The sequence below is a fragment of the Bactrocera tryoni genome, unplaced genomic scaffold, assembly GCF_016617805.1.
Source record: "Bactrocera tryoni isolate S06 unplaced genomic scaffold, CSIRO_BtryS06_freeze2 scaffold_7, whole genome shotgun sequence".
Lineage (NCBI taxonomy): Eukaryota > Metazoa > Arthropoda > Insecta > Diptera > Tephritidae > Bactrocera > Bactrocera tryoni.
This window is the reverse complement of record NW_024396366.1, coordinates 6,330,548-6,355,655: the sequence shown is the minus strand read 5'-3', so window position 1 is coordinate 6,355,655 and position 25,108 is coordinate 6,330,548. Positions and strand designations below refer to the sequence as shown.

At 36.9% G+C, this 25,108-nt stretch overlaps 1 protein-coding gene and 1 long non-coding RNA gene across 12 annotated transcripts in view; one reads left to right on the top strand and one right to left on the bottom strand.

Moving 5' to 3' along the window:
- The window catches only part of LOC120781533, a 146,396-nt gene that overhangs the window by 3,517 nt on the left and 117,771 nt on the right, over positions 1-25,108 (top strand). For 2 of the 11 annotated variants that reach the window (XM_040113762.1, XM_040113763.1), the window contains exon 2: positions 2,883-3,198. In XM_040113762.1, the coding sequence (XP_039969696.1) occupies positions 3,196-3,198 (3 nt within the window). In that variant the 5' untranslated portion in view covers positions 2,883-3,195. Of the gene's footprint in view, positions 1-1,658; positions 3,199-19,473; positions 19,584-25,108 lie in introns of those variants that run through there. The other 9 variants (XM_040113757.1, XM_040113754.1, XM_040113764.1 and 6 more) reach the window with 7 other exon arrangements.
- LOC120781536 lies at positions 6,546-6,842 on the bottom strand. Its single transcript, XR_005706089.1, has 3 exons — positions 6,812-6,842; positions 6,692-6,723; positions 6,546-6,637 (listed from the first exon to the last, which is right to left on the bottom strand). It is a non-coding gene; the product is annotated as an uncharacterized LOC120781536 (long non-coding RNA).

Below are 25,108 nucleotides of genomic sequence, written 5' to 3'. Positions count from 1 at the left end.
TAGCCTGTGTTGCTCAACTTTATGATCCAAATGGTTTCATTTCTCCAGTATCTATCTTCTTCTTTTTCTTAAGTGGGGTAGACACCGCTTCCGCGATTATAGCCGAGTTAACAACAGCGCGCCAGTCGTTTCTTCTTTTCGCTACGTGGCGCCAATTGGATATTCCAAGCGAAGCCAGGTCCTTCTCCACCTGGTCCTTCCAACGGAGTGGAGGTCTTCCTCTTCCTCTGCTTCCCCCGGCGGGTACTGCGTCGAATACTTTCAGAGCTGGAGTGTTTTCAACCATCCGTACAACATGACCTTGCCAGCGTAGCCGCTGTCTTTTAATTCGCTGAACTATATCAATGTCGTCGTATATCTCGTACAGCTCATCGTTCCATCGAATGCGATATTCGCCGTGGCCAACGCGCAAAGGACCATAAATCTTTCGCAGAACCTTTCTCTCGAAAACTCGCAACGTCGACTCATCAGTTGTTGACATCATCCAAGCCTCTGTACCATATAGCAGGACGGGAATTATGAGTGACTTATAGAGTTTGGTTTTTGTTCGTCGAGAGAGGACTTTGTTTCTCAATTGCCTACTCAGTCCGAAGTACCACTTGTTTGCAAGAGTCTTCCTGCATTTTATTTCCAGGCTGACATTGTTGGTGGTGTTTACACCGGTTCCAAGATAGACGAAATTATCTACGACTTCATAGTTATGACTGTCAACAGTAACGGGAGTGCCAAGTCGCGAGAACGACGACTGTTTGTTTGATGACAGGAGATATTTCGCCTTGCCCTCGTTCACTGCCAGACCCATTTCTGTGCTTCCTTGTCCAGCCTGCAGAAAGCAGAACTAACGGCGCGGATGTTGAGGCCGATGATATCGATGATGGTATCGAACGGCTCGGAGAGGTCCTTCCCGATTCTGAGGGAGTTTTTGGTGTTACTCAACGTTAGTTTACACAGCCGTATTAGTTTTGCAGGGATACCAAATTCAGACATCGCGACATAAAGGCAGCTCCTTTTCGTGCTGTCGAAAGCAGCTTTGAAATCGACGAAGAGGTGGTGTGTGTCGATTCTCCTTTCACGGGTCTTTTCCAAGATTTGGCGCACGGTGAATATCTGGTCGGTTGTTGATTTGCCAGGTCTAAAGACACAATGGTAAGGTCCAATCAGTTTGTTGACGGTGGGCTTTAATCTTTCACACAATACGCTCGATAGAACCTTATATGCGATGTTGAGGAGTCTAATCCCACGGTAGTTGGCGCAGATTGTGGGGTCTCCTTTTTTATGGATTGGGCATAGCACACTTAAATTCCAATCGTTGGGCATGCTTTCGTCCGACCATATTTTACAAAGAAGCTGATGCATGCACCTTATCAGTTCTTCGCCGCCGTGTTTGAATAGCTAGGCCGGCAATCCGTCGGCCCCTGCCGCTTTGTTGCTTTTCAGGCGGGCAATTGCTATTCGAGCTTCTTCATGGTCGGGCAATGGAACGTCTGCTCCTTCGTCATCGATTGGGGAATCGGGTTCGCCTTCTCCTAGTGTTGTGCATTCACTGCCATTCAGCAGGCTGGAGAAGTGTTCCCTCTATAAGTTAAGTATGCTCTGGGCATCAGTAACTAGATCACCTTTGGGGGTTCTACAAGAGTATGCTCCGGTCTTGAAACCTTCTGTAAGCCGCCTCATTTTTTCGTAGAATTTTCGAGCATTACCCCTGTCGGTAATCTTTAGAGGATGTATTCTGATTGTGTATATAGTATATGTCTATATTCTCTCTTGTTCCCACTTCCTAATACCTTTATCCTGAATGCCGAACTCGCTTCTAGGTTTTTAATTCTGGTCACCACCCCAGTGCTACATCCTTGTATGTACGTTAGAAATGGAGTAATGACTTCCGTATATATCCACATGACTATATTTGCCTTAAGGCCCCAGTTCCTGCTAAGTATTCGTTTGCTGGTGTAATAGGATATACACGCCTTATTTAATCGGGATTCAATGTTAATTTTATTATTCAGTTTAGTATCGGTTTAAACGTTTAGAGAGGATTAAATTGTGGTATTTTTGTTTTACTCGTTAACTTTATCAGTTCCGTTTTACTATGTGTTTAAATGAATAAAGATTCCACTCACTCTACCTGGAAAAAAACTGGCGCACCCTAACAAAACACAGATCAATACACCACAGTCGATGTCACCACAACACCAATACAACTCGCCGCACTTGTACACCAACACACTCAACAAAAAGGATGTACAACGTGATAGCAGACACAATTCGCACATCAACATACGCTTTATACATTCGTTTTTAGACATGCGATCCTACGTGGCGTCACGAAAATGCCTCTTCGATCATTCAGCGGTGCGGTTTGCGATTTACATTCACAACGATCCGTACACCTATTTTTGTCGTCCAAAGATAAATTAATATTTTTATAAGAAGTTAATAAACATTAATTTAAATGATTGTACATTTAATAACGTGAGCATTTTTTTAAACAATATTTAAAGTGGTTAAGACTTTTGTGTGCAAATTTGGTCAGAAAATTATTCACTGGGTTTACACCCATTTTGTGTAACCTTCGTAAGCCATCTGCATATGTAAATGCATATGTAAATAGGAGGAGGATCACCTCCATTAAGGTGAGGGAGTTTTTCATGTGTGTCGCTGAGCCATTTGATATTATAATCATCCTATTCATAAGCATAGATCTTATACATCCGCAAACCATGTCGTCAATACCGCCATGTGACAGACAACCGGTAATTGTGCTATAATTGAGTATGTGAACCACTTTTTCATATAATGTTAAACAATCATATAAATAATATTATTATAATCTATTTACAATACTATACTTTCGTAATACTTTCGCGTAATACTCCTTTCAGCCTTGGCGGCTTGCGACGGCGCACATAGGATCATTTACCCTCAAAAACCGGACAAAATTGAACATTACAAACTTCAGCGATAATACTCAAAATTTATTTTGTTTGGTACCTACATAAATAACCGTTCTACAATGAACCGATTAAATGAATGACCTTCAGGCCGCTATATTGCTACACAAGTAGTCGGAACCTGGACTTCGTTCAGAACGCACATACTAATTCGCGAAACTCTCCATTGTTCTCGAAATTGCAAGTGGTTTCTTTTATTGCGTGAACGGAATTCTTGATAATATTTTTATGGATTCAGGACAACATGGTATGTATTTAATATTAATGATATAAAAATTAATTTAGTTAATGTATTATAATGTTTTTTTCGGGAAAACAATGAATCATTAAAAAAACTAATTTTTTTTTAATTTTTTAGAAATTAGTGTTTTTGTTATAGTGTCTGGCGAGGTCGAGCTATAAATTATTTTTCCTAGTAAACTAAAGGGTTTCTAATTAACATATAAGCTTAGTCTTTCCCCTCTTTACAAAAAAAAAAGCGCGTTGAAAAACGTTGGTCAGTTGCATAAAATGAGTACTGCTTTATTTATTTTTTTTATTAAATACTGAAATCCTGCTTAATTATTCTATACGGATGGTATATAGATTGCATAAGGGGGCTCTATCGGAGCCGGTGTGAAAATTGGACAATAGGGGTGGCACCGCCCACTTACTGGTGAAATCCCATATCTCGGGACCCGACTGACCGATTTCGACAAAATTTGGAACGTAACATTATTTTTATTTTGCTGTGTCACTCTGTGAAAATAAGCGAAGTCGGACGACAACCACTCCAGTACACAAATAAAGAATTAATTAATATAACGGAATAAAATTTTGCGGTAATAATTCCTTTAAAGTAAGATACCTTTTGACCAATAATTGTCTAAATCCAACCAAAACTGTTCAAGCCCCTAGGTAACGAATATGTGAACCCGATACCAATAGTTGACTTTTGACCGAAAGTATCGTTCAATGTGTGAGATATGAAATTGAAATTCACACAGAATCCTTTTCTGACAATAGTATTTCATAATGTCAAAAATGGGTTGAATCAGGTCAATACTTTCCTCACCCCCCATATAGGTCACTTTATGTTGGATATATCCGCCAATATTTCAGTCGAGTCTCAATGAAAATTGCAGAACATATTTTATTCATAACAGTGTATCTTTGCGCCTAAAATAGATACAATTGCGTGAAAACTTGACCCCTCCAACACAACCCTCCCATCTATATAACTATTACCAAGATTTTCGGACATCCACTTAACCTTGCTCCATCTGATTGCTGATTGTATGTAAGGTATCTAAATGAAATCGAGGGAACATTTTTTTGAGTATGTAAAAATAGATCAAATCTGGTCGGCACTACCCCCTTCTCAAATATATTCAATATAAAATGTTCGGTTGCACGCGAACTTAGTCCTTCCTTACTTGTTTTATTTTAATATATTGCATTAATATATTTAATCATGCATTTTTATTCATTTTCATTCATAACAGCACTTTAAATAATTTTGTCCGGTTTTTGAGAACAAACGCTCCTATGTGCGGTGCTCTAAAAAAATAACCCTGGTCGAGTCAATACCCGGGGTGACTGAAGTATTTTCGCGTAGTTATACTTTCCCTATACTTTACACTTTATTACATAAAACTATTATATAATATTAAATATTTGTTTATTAAATTTAAATAAGAAAATACAGTCAAACCTGGATAAGCGAGAGTTTAAATGAGCAAAATCGCATTGTCATTTATAGAGATTTCTCACTAACCCGAGTTTCTCACTAATGCAGGTACATACAGGCGTTTCTCTTTTAAGGTTGGTACGCAGCTCTCAAGTAATTGCTCAAGAAAAAAAATACATTATTTCTCAAGTAATTTTGGCAGCTGGTTACGCATTGTGAATGATCTACATTAGAAGAGCAAGAGAGAATAAACAAAGAAAACAAACTTTGTGCGTAATATGTATGTGTGTATGTGTATGGTAACATAAATATTTTTATTGAGATTTAAGAAATGTTGTTGATGTTTGGTAGGTTTTATACAACATTTCAAAATGGAATATACTTCATAATAATGATTTCAACTAATTTAGGATGAATTTGACGATTACTTCGATTTTCCTTCAAGAAACAATTGTTGATTTGATGTTTCTTCGTAAAATAAGGTTTGCCATATTCACATTTTACTGAAAAAAGTATCAAAAATTGGTACTAGATTCCTTGAGAGCTGCGTACTAGCACAAGTAAGTTTGTCGCAGGAAAGTTTCTTGACCGTTTCTTAAGCGTTTTTTTATATGAAGTTTTTACGTTTCTTGGGAGCTGCGTACTAAGCTTTATCGGGGTACGCAGAAAAATGTAATATGATAAACTTGTGTGCATAATATGCACAGCATGATGTTGCATACAGATCTTTCCTTCGCAATTGATTAACTATAAACCAGGAATAAAGGGATGTCCAACTTATTCCAGTGTGAGAGCGCTTCAAAATTAGCGTTTTTTATAACATTTTCCATTATGGCCAGATTAAACAATATCATAATTTTTGGGGATTTAAATTAATGATACGAATAAAAATTACTATATAGTGGTTATTTATTATATGAAGAAACTATTTAATTCTTTTTAAAGTATATTAATATTTTCCAGTGAGAGAGGAGTTGGACATCTCTTTATCTCTGCTATAAACTGAGTAAGTTCAGAGGCACACATGTCCATTTGAAAAGAATGCGATAAAATAGCAACGATATTTAGTTCTACGCAATAGAATATGCACAATATTGACAAGAAAAAAAATACAAAAAAATGGTAAGAAATTCCACGAAAATTAAGAATGAGTCATAAAATAGCAGATGTTAAATTTGTAATTTGTTTTGTCATTTGTTACTGTATGTGTGTATCTTTTATGTTTGTATATATTTTTATTAGCTATAGTTCCTCCTAATAAAATGCATAACTAAATAAAGCTCGACCTTTTTGGTATAGAAAAATAGCAATCAAAAAATTTCGCCCTGGTTTCTATCTATATAATTATAGATATATAATTAAAATATTTATCAAGTAAAAGCTTACTTGTTGAAACGCCAAAATTAACCAAACAATTCCCTGCAAGACGGGTAGCTGTTAGCAAACGTGTAAGCGGCTTGTTATTGTTCACTTTTGCATTTGTTAAAATATTGTTACTTTTGTTCAGAGAGTAGGAAAAAAGTAACACATAGCTATTTGATGTTCAATGGTTATCTCGCTCTAACCAATGGCAAATATCGCATGCTGCCTTGTTCTAACAGAATACATGCATTTGTTAGCAAATCTCTTCACAGTATGTTACTGGTAACAAATTCTTTTGTTAGCGCATTCCTTACCTATGTGTTATGGATAACAAAAAGTATTTGTTACCCGAATATCTGTTAGTGTTATTATTTTCGTTATCAGTTTGTTACCTATAACATATAAGCATGTTAGCAAGAACAAGCAGTAACAAGATTATCTGTTACCCATTTGTTACTTCTAGCAAATTCAATTCTTTTAAATAAAATTCAGTTTTTTTATTATTTCGCTTTATTTAATAATAACATCAAAATAATCGAATATTTACTTAAACTAATAGCGAGCTCCACGTAATGCTCGTCCTCCAAGTCACCGGTGATGCGGCTAATTGAATGGTGCGTCTTTGTTATACGCATGCAAACGCTCCAAATGATTTCTGTAATATTAAAAATTTTAATTACACACACGACATTCAATTCACAATGCTTACCTTTTTCTCGTTGTTAATCTTTTTCGTTTACTCTATATAAAAGAAATTAATAACACATATAGTATAAATGTATATAAGAAAATAATTATAAAATATCGAATAATGAAATAACGAACTTACCTCTTTAAAAACCAAAATAAACTGCGCTTTTGGTTTTCTTTTTCTTGAAAAATTGGGCATTCGTCTCTCCTATTCTAGCAAGTTAATATTACAATATGTTTAGAATGTCGATAGTTTTTCTCTATCTTACTTACGTATTTTCCCATTCAATTGAAAATTCCAGAAAATGTAACAGTGTTAGTGAACAGCTGAAAATGTTTCAATGTGTTTGTGCAATCTGTTACCTCCGTCTTGCAGGGTTGGGCATTTCATTAATATTTAGATAAGTTTGAATGCCGATAGTTTCTTCTCCCTCAATTTTGTGAACAGCTGGAAATGTTTTAATGTGTTTGTGTAATCTATTACCTACGTTTTACAGGGTTAGAATGGGTTACCTATGTTAACGTAACAAAATAAATTTTTAAATTTCAGTTGATAATATTTTCTAACGAAAAAATTGGACATTAAGACATTGGAATACACAAATTTAGTTTTTTTTAAGAATCTATAAAGACATATAAAAAAATATGATTACAGTTTAGGGAGTTAAATAATTAATTCTATTTTGTCTCGAACATCTGCTACGCTCCAGCTGGCATTCATCCAAAGTGATATGCAAACTTTTTCACCAACTGGTATGGGTGCTAACAAAGGAAATGTCGAATGAGCGTTTGCGTTTGAGCATAACCGCACAACTGTCATTGGTAAATCGCTCACATCTTTCACGCATTCAGCCAACGTACTCGTTGATGAACTAAAGGTAAAACACTTGAAAATATGTTAATCAATTTTCGGGAATAATACACTTGCAGCAGCTAATTGCTCTTCCGCAAATGCTGTCAAAATTCTAAAAGAAAAGTTGTTCCTTTTATTAGCGATTAGAAGGATTAAAGTGACTGGAGGAACTATTCTTTGTTGTTACTTTATTTATACGTGGCCAATAAACTCACAATTCACATAATTGTACCAGTTTCCGGCGGACAATGCATTTTTCTGAAGGTATCGAAAATGTTGAAAAAGTAATGTGCAATTTATTTGTTTACACCTACTTCCATATTTAATTCAATGCATTTATGGGGTGAAAGCACCCATACAAGCAAATCGATGGTATTTATTTAAGGCCTCCATTCGACAATCTTCCGCACAGTATCAAACTTTACAACATTGACTTTGAGTAAATTGTTGCAACTATGGTGTTGTTGGATCGTATTCTGGCAGAGTTATTCATGCATTGTTATTCGCCAAACGAAGCACATATTTTCCAACTGTTTCTAAAGGTCGCATACATCAGAATTTCTACCTGAAGTTAAAAACAATTCAATAGTGTGTAGTAGGTTCACCCAAACTCTGCGCGACATTTCTGTCAAAGTTCCTAATGCCTTCTGTAAACGCGTATCATTGCCATACAAACTGAAAGATTGGAATCAAATGCTTGCATGGGAAATTACCTCATTTGACGAAGGGCTCGTGTGGAAAACTTTCGCAAAAATTTCTGCGACAAAGTTTGGTTATCTCAATTAAACAATTAAATGTAGTGATTTGAAATTTGGAAATTTTTCAACAAAATAAAAAAAGGTATATGAGAATAATAATTGCGGGAATTTTTAAAGTTTGAAAAGCCAACTTTCTGAATCTGCATGTGATGGTTATTTTTGAGAAACGAAAATTAATTGATGAAATTTTAGTTTGAATGAAAAAACCAAAATTCCTATGTTAAATGAATGGGAACCTAAAAAAAAATAGCGACCCCTTAGAGTTAAGCTACAGCGCCTGGCTTGAAGAAGGTTTTTGTGTAAGAGTTGAAAAAAATTTCAAATTTTTTTTAAGCACCCTAATCTCTATACTTCAGCAGAAAACCGATCCGTAGGGTGCTCGTCATCCGCCGCACAGGCAACCGCAGCAGTGGTGATATAAAAAACGTTTCTTCCAATCCAGTGTTTGAGATTTCACGAATTTAATCACGCTGCGGAATGTGAAAAAAAAACATTCTGTAAATTTTGTAAAAATTCAGATCTTTACATAGAGAATACGTCTTGGATAAGTTAAACTGAACTGAACTCACAGAATGACTGATGACGAATCCGACAATTGCGTTATGCACTGCATCCGAAATATTTGTTTGTATACGTATATAACGAAATCGTAGTTAGTTTGTTTAATTTATTCAAAATTTTGCATTATAATTAGAGATTTTTTAATATAAATTTTTAATTTGCTAATTTGTTACCTCTATACGCTCGCAGAAACAAAATATTTTAGGTAAATTTTGCAGTGAACGTGTTCTATAACGGCAAATTATCCAGAGCCTCATTTTGCTGTGCTGTTTTACGATGTATACCAACGATGTCTTAATAATGCCCTTAAAAAAGTTTGAAAACATACAGCATTAACTACAATGTAATAAAATTGAATATCAAAATTTTCTAGAGCAGTTTTCTAATTTTTTCAATTAACCCAGGGTATTTCACCAAACTCTTTTTAACAAACGGACGTCACATACGTGTTTTAAATTCACAATACTTCTTCTTAATTGGCGTAGACACTCCTTAGGCGATTATAGCCCAGTAAACAACAGCGCGCCAGTCGTTTCTTCTTTTCGCTACCTGGCGCCAATTGGATATTCCAAGCGAAGCCAGGTCCTTCTCCACCTGGTCCTTCCAACGGAGTGGAGGTCTTCCTCTTCCTCTGCTTCCCCCGGCGGGTACTGCGTCGAATACTTTCAGAGCTGGAGTGTTTTCGTCCATCCGGACAACATGACCTAGCCAGCGTAGCCGCTGTCTTTTAATTCGCTTCACTATGTCAATCTCGTCGTATAGCCCATCGTTCCATCGAATGCGATATTCGACGTAGCCAATGCGCAAAGAACCATAAATCTTTCGCAGAACCTTTCTCTCGAAAACTCGTAATGTCGACTCATCAGTTGTTGTCATCGTCCATGCCTCTGCACTATATGGCAGGACGGGAATTATGAGCGACTTATAGAGTTTAGCTTTTGTTCGTCGAGAGAGGACTTTACTTTTCAATTGCCTACTCAGTCCGAAGTAGCACCTGTTGGCAAGAGTCTTCCTGCGTTGGATTTCCAGGCTGACATTGTTGGTGGTGTTTACGCTGGTTCCAAGATAGACGAAATTATCTACAACTTCAAAGTTATGACTGTCAACAGTGACGTGAGAGCCAAGTCACGAGTGTGACGACTGTTTGTTTGATGACAGGAGATATTTCGTTTTGCCCTCGTTCACTGCTAGACCCACTTTCAGTGCTTCCTTGTCCAGCCTGGAGAAATCAGAACTAACGGCGCGGGTGTTGAGACCGATGATATCAATATCATCGGCATACGCCAGCAGCTGTACACTCTTATAGAAGATGGTACCTTCTCTATTTAGTTCTGCAGCTCGGATTATTTTCTCCAGAAGCAGGTTGAAGAAGTTGCACTATAGGGAGTCGCCCTGTCTGAAACCTCGTTTGGTATCGAACGGCTCGGAGAGGTCCTTCCCGATCCTGACGGAGCTTTTCGCGTTGTTCAACGTCAGTTTACACAGCCGTATTAGTTTTGCGGGGATACCAAATTCAGACATCGCGGCATAAAGGCAGCTCCTTTTCGTGCTGTCGAAAGCAGCTTTGAAATCGACGAAGAGGTGGTGTGTGTCGATTCTCCTTTCACGGGTCTTTTCCAAGATTTGGCGCATGGTGAATATCTGGTCGGTTGTTGATTTTCCAGGTCTGAAGCCACACTGATAAAGTCCAATCAATTTGTTGACGGTAGGCTTTAATCTTTCACACAATACGCTCTATAGAACCTTATATGCGATGTTGAAGGGGCTAATCCCACGGTAGTAGGCGCAGTTTGTGAGTTCACCTTTTTTATGGATTGGGCATAGCACACTTAAATTCCAATCGTTGGGCATGCTTTCGTCCGACCATATTTTACAAAGAAGCTGATGCATGCTCCTTATCAGTTCTTCTCCGCCGTGTTTGAATAGCTCGGCCGGCAATCCATCGGCCCCCGCCGCTTTGTTGTTCTTCATGCGGGTAATTGCTATTCGAACTTCTTCATGGTCGGGCAATAGAACGTCTGCTCCTTCGTCATCGATTGGGGAATCGGGATCGCCTTCTCGTGGCGTTGTGCGTTCACTGCCTTTTAACAGGCTGGAGAAGTGTTCCCTCCATAATCTAAGTATGCTCTGGGCATCGGTCGCTAGATCACCTTTGGGGGTTCTACAAGAGTATGCTCCAGTCTTGAAACCGCCGCATCTTTTCGTAGAATTTTCGAGCATTACCCCTGTCGGCCAGCTTATCAAGCTCTTCGTACTCACGCATTTCGGCCTCTTTCTTCTTCTGTCTGCAAATGCGTCTCGCTTCCCTCTTCAACTCTCGGTATCTATCCCATCTCGCACGTGTTGTGGTCGATCGTAACGTTGCGAGGTAGGCAGCTTGTTTTCTCTCCGCTGCGACACGGCACTTCTCGTCGTACCAGCTGTTCTTTTGCACTTTCCGAAAACCAATGGTTTCGGTTGCAGCTGTACGTAAGGAGCTTGAAATGCCGTCCCACAGTTCACTTATACCGAGGTTTTGACGAGTGCTCTCAGTGAGCAGGAGTGTAAGCCGAGTAGCAAATGGATCGGCTGTCTGTTGTGATTGCGGCTTCTCGACGTCGAACCTTCCTTGTGTTTGTTGACGTGCGTTTTTTGCTGCACAGAGGCGGGTGCGAATCTTGGCTGCAACAAGATAGTGGTCCGAGTCGACGTTAGGATCTCGGAGCGTACGCACGTCTAGAACACTGGAGACGTGTCTTCCGTCTATCACAACATGATCGATCTGGTTGGTGGCTTTTCGATCCGGAGACAGCCAGGTAGCTTGATGTATCTTCTCGTGCTGGAATCTAGTACTACAGATAACCATATTTCGGGCCCCGGCGAAGTCAATCAGGCTCAACCCATTTGGGGATGTTTCGTCGTGTAGGCTGAATTTACCGATCGTAGTGCCAAAGATACCTTGGCGTTAAAGTCACCAAGCACGATTTTGACATCGTGGCGGGGCAGCTCTCATAAGCGTGTTCCAACCGCTCATAGAATTCATCTGTGGTCACATCGTCCTTCTCTTCCGCCGAGGCGTGGTCGCAAATCAGCGATATGTTGAAGAACCTCGCTGTGATGCGGATTGTGGCTAGACGTTCATTCAACGGAGTGGATGATAGTACTCGGCGACGGAGTCTATCCCACCACGAATCCAACACCAAACTTGCGCTCCTTTATAGTAGATGTCACAAGGACCTACTCGTCTCTGTCCTTGTCCCGTCAATCGCATTTCTTGGACGGCGGTGATGTCAGCCTTTATTTTCGCGAGGACATCAACCAGCTGGGCAGCGGCACCTTCCCAATTAGGGGCCCGGACATTCCAGGTGCATGCCCTCAATTCGTAGTCCGTTTGCCATGGTCGTCATCAAAAGGGGGGTCTCTCATCCGAGGCTTGTTGTTCCTTTTCATTGGGGGTGTTTTTTACGTTGCGGGCCACAAGCCCAGCGCACAACCCTATGCAGGGAATGTTTCGCCTTCTCACTTTAGCTCGCCTTCAAACGGATGTTCTTAGGCTACCCAGAGGATACTTGGTCAAAGACCGGAAGTCGTGAGCTGCTTGAGTCATATGTAAAACCATCCTTTCTGGCCACTCCCAAGTGAATGGCGATCAGAAAACTTTCCTCACTTGCGTGAACTTCTACACATGACTCCATCCTCACAACACTACGGAAAATAAAAAAGCTAATTTTTAACCCAATTCTATGTCGTAATATTAATAATATTCATTTGTTGTGAATATGCTTTTACATCATTACTCATCTCCACAGACAATGTACAATGCTAAGATTAGAAATAAAGGGATGTCCAACTTATTCCAATGTCAGAGCGCTTCAAAATTAGCGTTTTTTTATAACTTTTTCCATTATGGCCAGATTGAACAAAATACTAATTTGTGGGCATTTAAATTGAAACACCCAACATTTAGAACGTATAAAAATTACTATATAGTGGTTATTTATTAAATGGAGAAGCTAATTAAATATTTTTAAAATATATTAGAACAACTGACTTTTGACCTTTAAATACCCAATAAAAGGATTTAAAATTGTTTGCTCTCAATCATTAAATGTTTTTAATCATTTTTCATTGAAAATGATACCATGATGCTTCAAATTACAAAACGTTTCATCAAATAACTTTAAATTGCACAAATTTATTTAATTTTCATTGTTTTACATTTTTTATAAGTGGTCTTGAACGATGCAAAAAATATCTCCGTTTACATATTTTTTTGGTAAGATTTCAATCTGGCCATCGCTCGATTCCAATTGATAGACTTCAAAACCTACTGAACTCGATGAGCTGTCAAAGTTCAGTAGGTTTTGACGTTTAGCAACTGCTGTCTCACTTCCAGTGAGAGAGGAGTTGGACATCTCTTTATCTCTGGCAAAGATTTTGTCAAATACATTGCCAAAGAGGTTGTGATGTCTGAAGCAGAGATAAAGAGATGCCCAACTCTCCTATCACTGGAAATGTGAGAACCGCCAGATCGAAATTTTACCGAAAATATATGTGAGCGGAGGGATTTGTTGCCGCCGTTCAAGATCGCTAATAAAAAATGTAAAACAATGAATACTAAAAAATGCGAAATTTAATTATATTTCATGCAGTATTTTGCAATTAGATGCATAGTAATCTTAATTTTCAATTACCAATGATTATTATTAATTGAAAACTAGCATGCTTAATGCACTCTATTCAATTTTAGATAGTTTTGCGATATATTAGAAGTCCAATATAAAATAACTTTTAATTGTAATAAATGGTAATTGTAGTAAATGGGAGGAATTATTCTTTCAAAGGCGTTATCTATTATAAAAATAGGTATGTGTCTATTACAACTTGCGGTTTTTGTACATTTAACATACTTCCAAGTATGAATAAAAAGACAAATACGCATTTATTTTTTAACAATATGCTTTAATGCTGCTGCTTCTCCTGAGTTGTTCTTTTACATTTTAAAATCTTAAAAATGGACAACCAGTAAAAGTGAGTAGTTTTGCAAATCTTTTAAATTTGCTCAATACATACCAAATTTAATAGTTTTGCAAAAATACTTATTTTTCTTGGCTGTCCTTTTCTATTTATTGTTTTGTTTGTTTTTGTTCACCTTACGAGGTGAGTGCTTTGTAATTTTTTTTGGGGTTTGAGCAAGAATAACCTCACAACGAAACTCAGAAATCTGTTGTAAGGTTTTATCATATTAGGCCTGAATAATTCGAATGATGGCGTCGGGTAGCTAGGTTCGTCCAGATATATTATATGTTTGAGATCTTGAGCTGTTTAAAATTTTTATGAGGATGAAGGAATTTATGTAGGAAATGAAAGAAGCAGAAATGTATTTAACTCTACAAATGTATCAAAAAAAAAAAGATTTTATATTTCAAGGTAATGTAATGTTGCATATTGTTTGCTTACCAATTACATGATTAAATTTATTCGTATATGAACAATGATATTTAAAAATGCAAAGAAAATAGCATTAAAATATTATCCATATCTTTATATACATATGTATGTGTTTAAAAGTCCGTTTACATATGAACTTAATCTCGTGATAAGCTTGTTCAATAATCTACCCGTTTACATAGGCAAATGAGATTATCAACTGTCAAATTTGTTATTTTTGTATCTTTCTTGGTGAATTGTAAAGTTTCGTGAATCAATATTTTTACTCGTGAACTAAAAAAGAAAAAATAATAAAAATTAAAGATATGGAAGAAAAACAAAAAAACGCGATTGTATACTTGATTACGCAGATTGCTGCCAGTAATAAGAAGTTGGCAAAAACACGGAAAAGACGACAACTTAGATTGGAAAAAATATTAACTGAGATAAAAATGCAAAATTCCTTATTGCTTTTTGTAATAAATAACAATAGGCCAAAATGTTTGTGGAAACACGTAAGCAATTACATCATTTTATAAAATTCCCACTTGGCGTTGTATTGTAGGAAAGGCGCGGTAATTTTTGGGAGTTCGACGTTGCTTTTAATAGTGACCAATTCTTCAAGGAGAGCTCCAGAATGAGTCGGCAATCATTCAAAATTTTATGTAATCAGCTAACAAACATTGGCAAATGTGATACTACATACAGGCAATGTATTCCCTTAGAAAAAGAATAGCTATCGCTTTGTATGCCCTTGGTTCTTCTGCTGAGTACAGAACAGTTGGAAAACTATTCGGGGTTTCCAAAGCGTCTGTATGTTGTATCCTTAAAGACTTTTGCAGAGCGGTGTGGGACATACTATCACCTAAATATTTAGCCAGCTCATTTCTTACGCAAGAAAAAATTACGGAGTGCGTTGAAGGATTTAGAAAAATTGGATTTCCCCAATGTCTGGGCGCAGTAGGTAAGTTTATGAATTTGAAATATTTTACCCCTAACATGCAAATACAATTTATTTCAGATGGATGTCACATTAAGGTTAGGCCCTACGCATCTGATGCTGTTGACTATTTCAACTATAAAGGTTGGTACTCAATGGTTTTACTAGCCCTCGTAGACTACAAGTAAGTTAACAACATACATGTTTTGGAAAATACTTAAAACATTTTTTTTTGATATAGGTTTATGTACATTAATGTTGGAGCACCTGGTCGTTGTAATGATTCCCAAATATTTGAAAAATCCGACTTGAAAAGAATGTTTCAAAACCCTCTGCTTAAAGAGAATGCGAAAAAACTTTGTGACACTAATGTCCCAATTGTAGTTCTAGGAGACTCGGTGTTTCGCTTTAGTCCGTTTCTAATAAAACCCTATCCCTATAACCAAGCCGCTGAGGATCACGAGAATATTTTCAATTACCACTTATCTAAATCTCGAAGGGTTGTGGAGATTTGGCCACCTGAAGGCAAGGTTTAGATGGATAGGGAAAGGATTTGACAAAGATATTAAAAACGCTATATTAATAATAAAATGTTCTTGCGTCATGCACAAATTTGTAAATGAAATGAAATGAATGATAGCATAAACACGAAATGGTTGCAAATGCAAACAAATTTCGAAAGCGCACACCCCCGAGAGCAACCTGATCCATTATTCCGACGACCCTAATGCAGAGAACATCAGAAAATCAATAGCTCTATTTCTATGTGAGTTTATGTGTTTTATTTTATACGTTCATTTTTTCATTTACAGTCAATCCATTTTTCATATTAATATATCACAATATAACAATATTAAATCATTAACAAAAGAAAATAATTCATAAGAAAAACAAAATAATTATTAAAACTTAAAATTAATATACATACATAACAATATAAAATAAAAAAAAATTCAAATACATATATATATATATATATATATAATAAAAAAATCTTCTCCTAGACTAGATATATGCTTCGTGGTGTAAAACGTAATTCTCATCAGGATGGCATTTCTTTCTCTTTCAATTTGAAGGGCCTTCCTGCCATCCTCTTTAATTGCTCGGAATTCCTCCAAAAATTCATTTTGAATATTGTTTGAAGTGTGTTTTTTTCTTTTCCTTGCAGGTTCCTCGTCTACACACGGCAATTCTTCCTGGGAATAAAGCGTAATGGAAGAGCTGTTAAGGGGTGATGCACAGTCTACAACTTCGTGAACTGTTATAAATTAGTTTATAAAAATAAATATAAACTTTCCAAATTTCTGTTTTGTTTTACTAACCTGTGCTCCCCTCCACCAATGTTTCCAAATTGAAGCTTTTATAGTTCCCGAGGATACTATTTGTTTTAGGGTAGAATTGCCATGTCGAAGGGCTGCCGCCAGAGGGACCAATAGATTTCCTCTCATCTCTGTAAAATTTTTTTTGTAATTTTTTGAAAACTTTTATATGAATAAATGCACATGCATATTAAATAAACTTACCTGTATTTATTTGTCAAATTATGTATTTTCACACGATCTTCATTCGCGGAATATACATGCCCCTTTGAGGCCATTTCTACAGACGTATCCTTAAAACCGTGAGAATTACGTTTTACACCACGAAGCGTTGGCAATTTTTCCTCCCACTAGCATAAAAGAAGTTCAACTTCCTCTTTGTTCCACCTTGATCTCTTTTTCCTGAAAAATTTACATATATTTTAAATAATAATTTTATTAAAAATAAGTTTACTAACCTCTTTCCCTCGCTGTCGGCCATTTTTGTTTACTTTGTCATTTGACATTTCTCCTCTTTTTCGCAAAAATTATCGATAAAATTAGGAATAACACCGCTAATCTAGTTGTGTAATCTGAGATTAATTTTTAATCTCGGATTAATTAGAAAGGAATTTTGTATGGTAAATCTCGTTTCTTAATTACGGAATATCGAGTTAATCTCGTTAATGGAGATAATCTCGTTATATGTAAACATACTATAACTACTATATTCCATGCTTTGCTAAATTTTATGTATATAGCATTATTTCTTTCAATTGCAATTTCTTTTTCTTAATTGGCGTAGACACTCCTTACGCGATTATAGCCGAGTTAACAACAGCGCGCCAGTCGTTTCTTCTTTTCGCTACGTGGCACCAATTGGATATTCCAAGCGAAGTCAGGTCCTTCTCCACCTGGTCCTTCCAACGGAGTGGAGGTCTTCCTCTTCCTCTGCTTCCTCTGGCTTGTACTGCGTCGAATACTTTCAGAGCTGGAGTGTTTTCAACCATCCGTACAACATGACCTTGCCAGCGTAGCCGCTGTCTTTTAATTCGCTGAACTATGTCTGTGTCGTCGTATATCTCGTACAGCTCATCGTTCCATCGAATACGATATTCGCCGTGGCCAAATGCGCAAAGGACCATAAATCTTTCGCAGAATTTTCTCTCGAAAACTCATAAAGTCGACTATTCGGTTGTTGTCATCGCACAAGCCTCTGCACCATATAGCAGGACGGGAATTATGAGCGACTTATAGAGTTTAGCTTTTGTTCGTCGAGAGAGGACTTTACTTTTCAATTGCCTACTCAGTCCGAAGTAACACCTGTTGGCAAGAGCAATCCTGCGTTGGATTTCCAGGCTGACATTGTTGATGGTGTTAATGCTAGTTCCTAAATAGACGAAATTATCTACAACTTCAAAGTTATGTCTGTCAACAGTGACGTGAGAGCCAAGTCGCGAGTGTGACAGGAGATATTTCGTTTTGCCCTCGTTCACTGCCAGACCCATTTGCTGTGCTTCCTTGTCCAGCCTGGAGAAGCCAAAACTAACGGCGCGGGTGTTGAGGCCGATGATATCAATATCATCGGCATACGCCAGCAGCTGTACACTCTTATAGAAGATGGTACCTTCTCTATTTAGTTCTGCAGCTCGAACTACTTTCTCCAGAAGCAAGTTGAAGAAGTCGCACGATAGGGAGTCGCCTTGGCTGAAACCTCGTTTGGTATCGAACGGCTCGGAGAGGTCCTTCCCGATCCTGACGGAGTTTTTGGTGTTACTCAACGTCAGTTTACACAGCCGTATTAGTTTTGCGGGGATACCAAATTCAGACATCGCGGCATAAAGGCAGCTCCTTTTCGTGCTGTCGAAAGCAGCTTTGAAATCGACGAAGCGGTGGTGTGTTTCGATTCTTCTTTCACGGGCCTTTTCCAAGATTTGGCGCATGGTGAATATCTGGTCGGTTGTTGATTTGCCGGGACTAAAGCCACACTGATAAGGTCCAATCAGTTTGTTGACGGCGGGCTTTAATCTTTCACACAATACGCTCTATAGAACCTTATATGCGATGTTGAGGAGGCTAATCCCACGGTAGTTGACGCAGATTGTGGGGTCTCCTTTTTTATGGATTGGGCATAGCACACTTAAATTCCAATCGTTGGGAATGCTTTCGTCCGACCATTTTTGCAATGAGGCTGATTCATGCTCTTTATCAGTTCTTCGCCGCAGTGTTTGAATAGCTCGGCCGGCAATCCGTCGGCCCCTGCCGCTTTGTTGTTCTTCAGGCGGGCAATAGCTATTCGAACTTCTTCATGGTCGGGCAATGGAACGTCTGCTCCATCGTCATCGATTGGGAAATCGGGTTCTCCTTCTCCTGGCGTTGTGCGTTCCATAATTTAAGTATGCTCTGGGCATCGGTCACTAGATCACCTTTAGCGGTTCTACAAGAGTATGCTCCGGTTTTGAAACCTTCTGTAAGCCGCCGCATCTTTTCGTAGAATCTTCGAGCATTACCCCTGTCAGCGAGCTCATCAAGCTCTTCGTACTCACGCATTTCAGCCTCTTTCTTTTTCTGTCTATAAATGCGTCTCGCTTCCCTTTTCAACACTCGGTATCTATCCCATCCCGTACGTGTTGTGGTCGATCGTAACGCTGCGAGGTAGGCAGCCTGTTTGCACAATTGCAGTTTGAACAAAAAAAACCAAAAAAAAGTGGATCGTTAACTTTCATCTTAGCTGGCATCATGCGACCAAAACCATCCATCCAAATGTTGCCCCCTCAAAAATAGTGTTGAAATATAAAAAACTCTGTCAAACATCCAAAATTACAGTTCAACGCTGGCAATGGTTGACATTAAATATATTTAGATATCAATTGCTATATATTAGCAATGTGCAATATCAAGACAATAATTCTAGCAATACATATTTCTATCATTCTAATTTGACTGTTGATGCCGATAATAGGTATATATTGTCGCTTTTACATTATACCGATAGTTTTATAACATACATATGCGTGAGGGAAGTAAAGTAAAAGTGTTCTCAAAATTTTGAAGAAATGTCATCTGAAAAAGGATATCGGTCAGATTTAAAGGTGACATACGCATTTTAAAAATTTTGTATTTAATGTTGGTAATTTACGACTCTTTTGGCGCCATGGTGTGATGGTACATATGTATGAAAGAGGAAACTTTAGTATACCATCCCACGATTTCAGGGTTAAAAGTGGTATGGTTGGATAGGGCTGATGCTCCAGATTAAGAAAATATATAATTATAGCCGCCGCAAACTTATGGTTTTCGAGATATTTGCTAATTTAATTTTGCTTCTTCTCGAATTATGGTTAGTTTTTCTTTCATATTATGCACTTTTAATACACTTACACTTCACTACAATATTTCTACATATTTATTTTTTATTAATATTTTATATATTTGCTTAAAATAAGCATTTCATATTTTACATAAATATTATTACACGCACAATAACAATAAGTGTTCCGTGTTTTCAAATAATAAGTGTTACCATGTCCCAAATGATTGAAAACAATAAAAATAAATAAAATAAACTCAAAATTATCCTGGGCGATCCAACATCTGGGTGTGTCAGGTTTTTACGATTGAAACCCCCTTTTGCGTTGGCGGCCTTCGGCCGCACTTCAAAAAAATAACCCTGGCCGATCCAACACTGGGTGTGCCAACACCATGGTGTGTCAGATTTTTCTTCGAGTAAAACTCCTTTTTGCGTTGGCGGCCTTCGGCCGCGCTTCAAAAAAATAACCCTGGCCGATCCAACAACGGGGTGTGCCAACACCAGGGAGTGTCAAGTTTTTTCGAGTAAAACTTTTTTTTTGCTTGTTATTCATGATATAGCAAGAAAAGGGATAATGATTTATTTGGGGTATAAACCTATTTTTTATTACTTTGATAAAGGTGACGTTCTCCAGATCACGAAAATATATATATATGTATATAGTTGCCGCTGACTTGCAGTTTTAAAGATATTTGCATTTAAAGTTGAAAAATTGAACACTTTTACATTGGTAATTTGTATATTGTGAATAACTTTTTTACTTATATTATGCAGGCACGATTCCGGCACAATTCCGATTTCTTTGGCGCCGCGATTTGAAGGTATCGTTGGAAAGAGGAAGTCCTCCTGATTAAAAAATATAGGTACCGCAAAGGCTTAGTTTACGAGATATTCGACCTTAAAGTTCAAAAATTCGCAAAATTCGAACATGTCAAGAAGCTATTTCACCACGTTAAACCCACTTTATTCACATTTTTCTCTTCAAATTAATTAAATTACACAATAATCTTTTAAATAAATCCACATTTTACACTTTTAAGAGTCTTTTTACGGAAGAAATCTTTATTTTAAAAATTATATTTTACACTCGTAGTGAACATCATGTGTGTGCTAAAAATTACGACGAAATGGAGCGCTGCCATGTGATAATAAGGAAATTCGCTGAAATGCCTTTTTCCCAAAAATTCCTCTATCCATTCATGTGGATATACTCTTTATTTAATTTAATAAACAAATAAGTAATATTATATAGTAATATAACCTAATAATATATACATATATTGTCACCTAATATACAAAACAACGTATTATCAAAAATAAATAGAAAGCGCTGACAGATATAATGAAATAACCAAAATTTAACCATTTTATAACGAAACTCAATATATTTTTTTTTATTTTAACGCAGAAAGGAGTACTATGTACGAAAGTACTTCAGTCACATAAATCACATATTACACATATACATATGTAGAAAGAATTTTTTTATAGTTAATATAGAAAAATGAATCACGCGAAAAAGCAAACAAAGAAAAATTGTTAAAAATCCTACATATTTGCTGGTTAAGATGTGGCAAGGCTCGTTCTCCTCATAATTGTAAACAACTTAACCTTTTCAACGATGAGTGTGCTAAGTGATTTTTAAATTAATCAATTTAGGTAAAATATAACAATATATTAACCGATAGCCCTAGTTGCTAGAGTTTTTTCACATTTATTCTAATTTCAATTATAATAAATAATAAATAAATAAAAAAACAATATAAAAGTCAAAGTGAACTTATTTTAATGTTTAGAGTGTATATTTAAATATACAGAGTGAAAAACGTGAAAAAATTTAGTGAAACATAGAGAAATACCAGTGTTATTAGTGCAAATTTTGAACTTTTAATCGTGAATATTTTAAAAAATATTAGTAATTTTTACATTATTTTTGCATATTCCTCCTCTGGAGAAGCTCCCCTAACCGTACATATCCCATTTATACGGAAATTCGGTTTTTTTTTACCCCGTGGTTTGTTTTACCTCACCGGCACGATTCCGATTACTTTGGCGGAGGGCTAAAAAAAAACCGAATTTCTGTATAATGGGGTATGTGCGGATAGGGGAGCTTCTCCAGAGAAGAAATATCCAAAAATAATATAAAAATACTTTTATTTTTTGAAATATTCACGATTAAAAGTTCAAAAATTTGCACTAATAACACTGGTATTTCTCTATGTTTCACTAAATTTTTTCACGTTTTTCACTCTGTATATTTAAATATACACTCTAAACATTAAAATAAGTTCACTTTGACTTTTATATTGTTATTTATTTATTTATTATTTATTATAATTGAGATTACAATAAATGTGAAAAAACTCTAGCAACTAGGGCTATCGGTTAATATATTGTTATATTTTACCTAAATTGATTAATTTAAAAATCACTTAGCACACTCATCGTTGAAAAGGTTAAGTTGTTTACAATTATGAGGAGAACGAGCCTTGCCACATCTTAACCAGCAAATATGTAGGATTTTTAATAATTTTTCTTTGTTTGCTTTTTCGCGTGATTCATTTTTCTATATTAACTATAAAAAAATTCTTTCTACATATGTATATGTGTAATATGTGATTTATGTGACTGAAGTACTTTCGCATAGTACTCCTTTCTGCGTTAAAATAAAAAAAAATATATTGAGTTTCGTTATAAAATGGGTAAATTTTGGTTATTACATTATATCTGTCAGCGCTTTCTATTTATTTTTGATAATACGTTGTTTATTATTACTATATAATATTACTTATTTGTTTATTAAATTAAATAAAGAATATATCCACATGAATGGATAGAGGAATTTTTGGGAAAAAGGCATTTCAGCGAATTTCCTTATTATCACATGGCAGCGCTCCATTTCGTCGTAATTTTTAGCACACACATGATGTTCACTACGAGTGTAAAATATAATTTTTAAAATAAAGATTTCTTCGGAAAAAAGACTTAAAAGTGTAAAATGTGGATGTATTTAAAAGTTTATAGTTTAATTCAATTAATTTGAAATGAAAAATGTGAGTAAAGTGTGTTTAATGTGGTAAAATAGCTTGTTGAAATGTTCGAATTTTGGGAATTTTTGAACTTTAAGGTCGAATATCTCGTAAACTAAGCGTTTGCGGTACCTATATTTTTTAATCAGGAGGACTTCCTCTTTCCAACGATACCTTCAAATCGCGGCGCCAAAGAAATCGGAATTGTGCCATTATGCACTTTTCACTTAGTAACACTTCACTATAACGTTTTTGTATATTTTTTTAAATATTTATTGAACATAAAGCTTTATTTTAATTATTTTGTTTTAGTTAAATTCAGTGCATTTGCACAATAAGAATAGGGTTGCATACTAGCAAATAAATGGTATAAATAAGCAAAAACTTTATACCCCAAATACATAAATGGAAAACGCAAAATCTTAAGCAATTTTTTATAAAAGAAAAAAAGTTGAAGAAAGGAGTTTTACGCGAAAGAACTCTGAACACCCCGGTGTTGGATCGACCAGGGTTAGTTTCTTTGCCGCGCCGCTGTAGCTGTTTACTTTCGAACACATGCCATCGATTCCACTGCCCGACGTCTATATCGTACAATCATCCATAACCTCGTGGAAACCCCCTCTGGTGGCTGCGGGAGTTTCGAGATGTAGAAGTTAAACAGTAGCGGGGAGAGGACACCACCCTGCGGAAGCCCCTATTTAATTCTTCTCAATTTCGATGTTTCACCCCGAAATAGTACGGATGACTGACGACCGTTCAGATAGTTCATGGTCCACCTCTTTAGCGTAGTTTTTTCGATGTCCTGCAATAGCGTTGTGTGGTTGACAGTGTCAAAAGCTTTTGACAGATCCAACGCTACGAGGATCGTTCTTTCGCAGGGTGGTTTCTGGTTGAGGTCACGACTTATCTGAGCGTTTATGACGCTAAGTGCTGTGGTGGTGCTGTGCACTTTTCGGAATCCATGCTGGTGGCTGGCTAGGCTCAGGTGGTGAGTGAAGGTCGGGAGTAGCAAGCCTTCAAGTGTCTTCACTACTGGGGAGAGGAGAGTTATCGGACGATAAGATTCCCCTTTGTTGCCGGGTTTCAGTATTGGGACCACTCTTCCGACTTTCCACACATCGGGTAATGAAGAGTGGTCAGCAACAGGTTGAGGACCTTAATGATGTAACTTACTCCCGTCGAGCCTAGATGCTTTAGCATCAGCATGCTAATTTCATCATAGCCAATACATTTGAACAGATTTTGAGTTATTGATGACACTCTGAACCTCCTCATCGGTAACACAACGTTTGGCTTTGTTTATCGAAGGGTGTAGTGTAAATTGCCGGCTAAACAAGCTCGCGCACTCCTTCGCGTCCGAAGAGGCATGTCCATTGAATTGAATTTCAACTCGGTCATCATGTCAGACAAAAACCTTGACAGTAGTCCAGAGCTTACTCACATGGTTGGAGAGGTTACAGGACCAAGTGCCTTATCCATTTTGTCCGCTCTTATTGCTTTATCATTTGCCGAATATGCAAATTGAGATCCTTTATTCGGGGATCACAAGGATCGGCATGGTGTAAGGTGTCGCGCACGTTAGCTCGTTGCTGGGAAATTTGGACGGAGTTCCGCGATTCTTTCAGCCGGGATAAAGCGAGTGGTAACTGCTGAAATCACCTTGCAGAATTGACGTTCGCCTACGATTATGTTTTTAGGAAAGGGTAAATGCGGATGCTTTCAGCATATATCCGACCCAGTTAACTTTCTTAAAGTGGCTGCGATTTAGAATAGCATCCCCCGATTTCGGGGTTAAAATGGGTATGTACAGATAGAGGAGGTCCTCCAGATAAAGAATATATATATTGCCGCTGACTTATCATTTTTGAGATATTTGCATTAAAAGTTCAAAAAAGAACTATTCAAAATGCGTGCTTCTCCGATTTATAATGCATTTTACACTTTTATTTTTAACTTTTATTTACTAATTCGTTTCGAATCATTTATTTTATAATAAATAGTGCAAAAATAACTTTACTTTTTAATTACAATCCATTTATTCGTAAAACCATTTGTAATGGAATAAAAATAAGAAAAAAGAAGGATTATGACGTCATAACTAAATTCATTATCGTGTGATAAGTAATGTAAAATCTTTCAGAACTCCCATCATATTGATAAATCTCGGTGTTGGATCGGCCAGGGTTACTTTTTTTTGAAACACGGCCCAAGGCCGCCAACGCAAAAAGGAGTTCGACGCAAAAGAACTGAGCAAGCCCAGGTGTTGGTCCGACAGAGG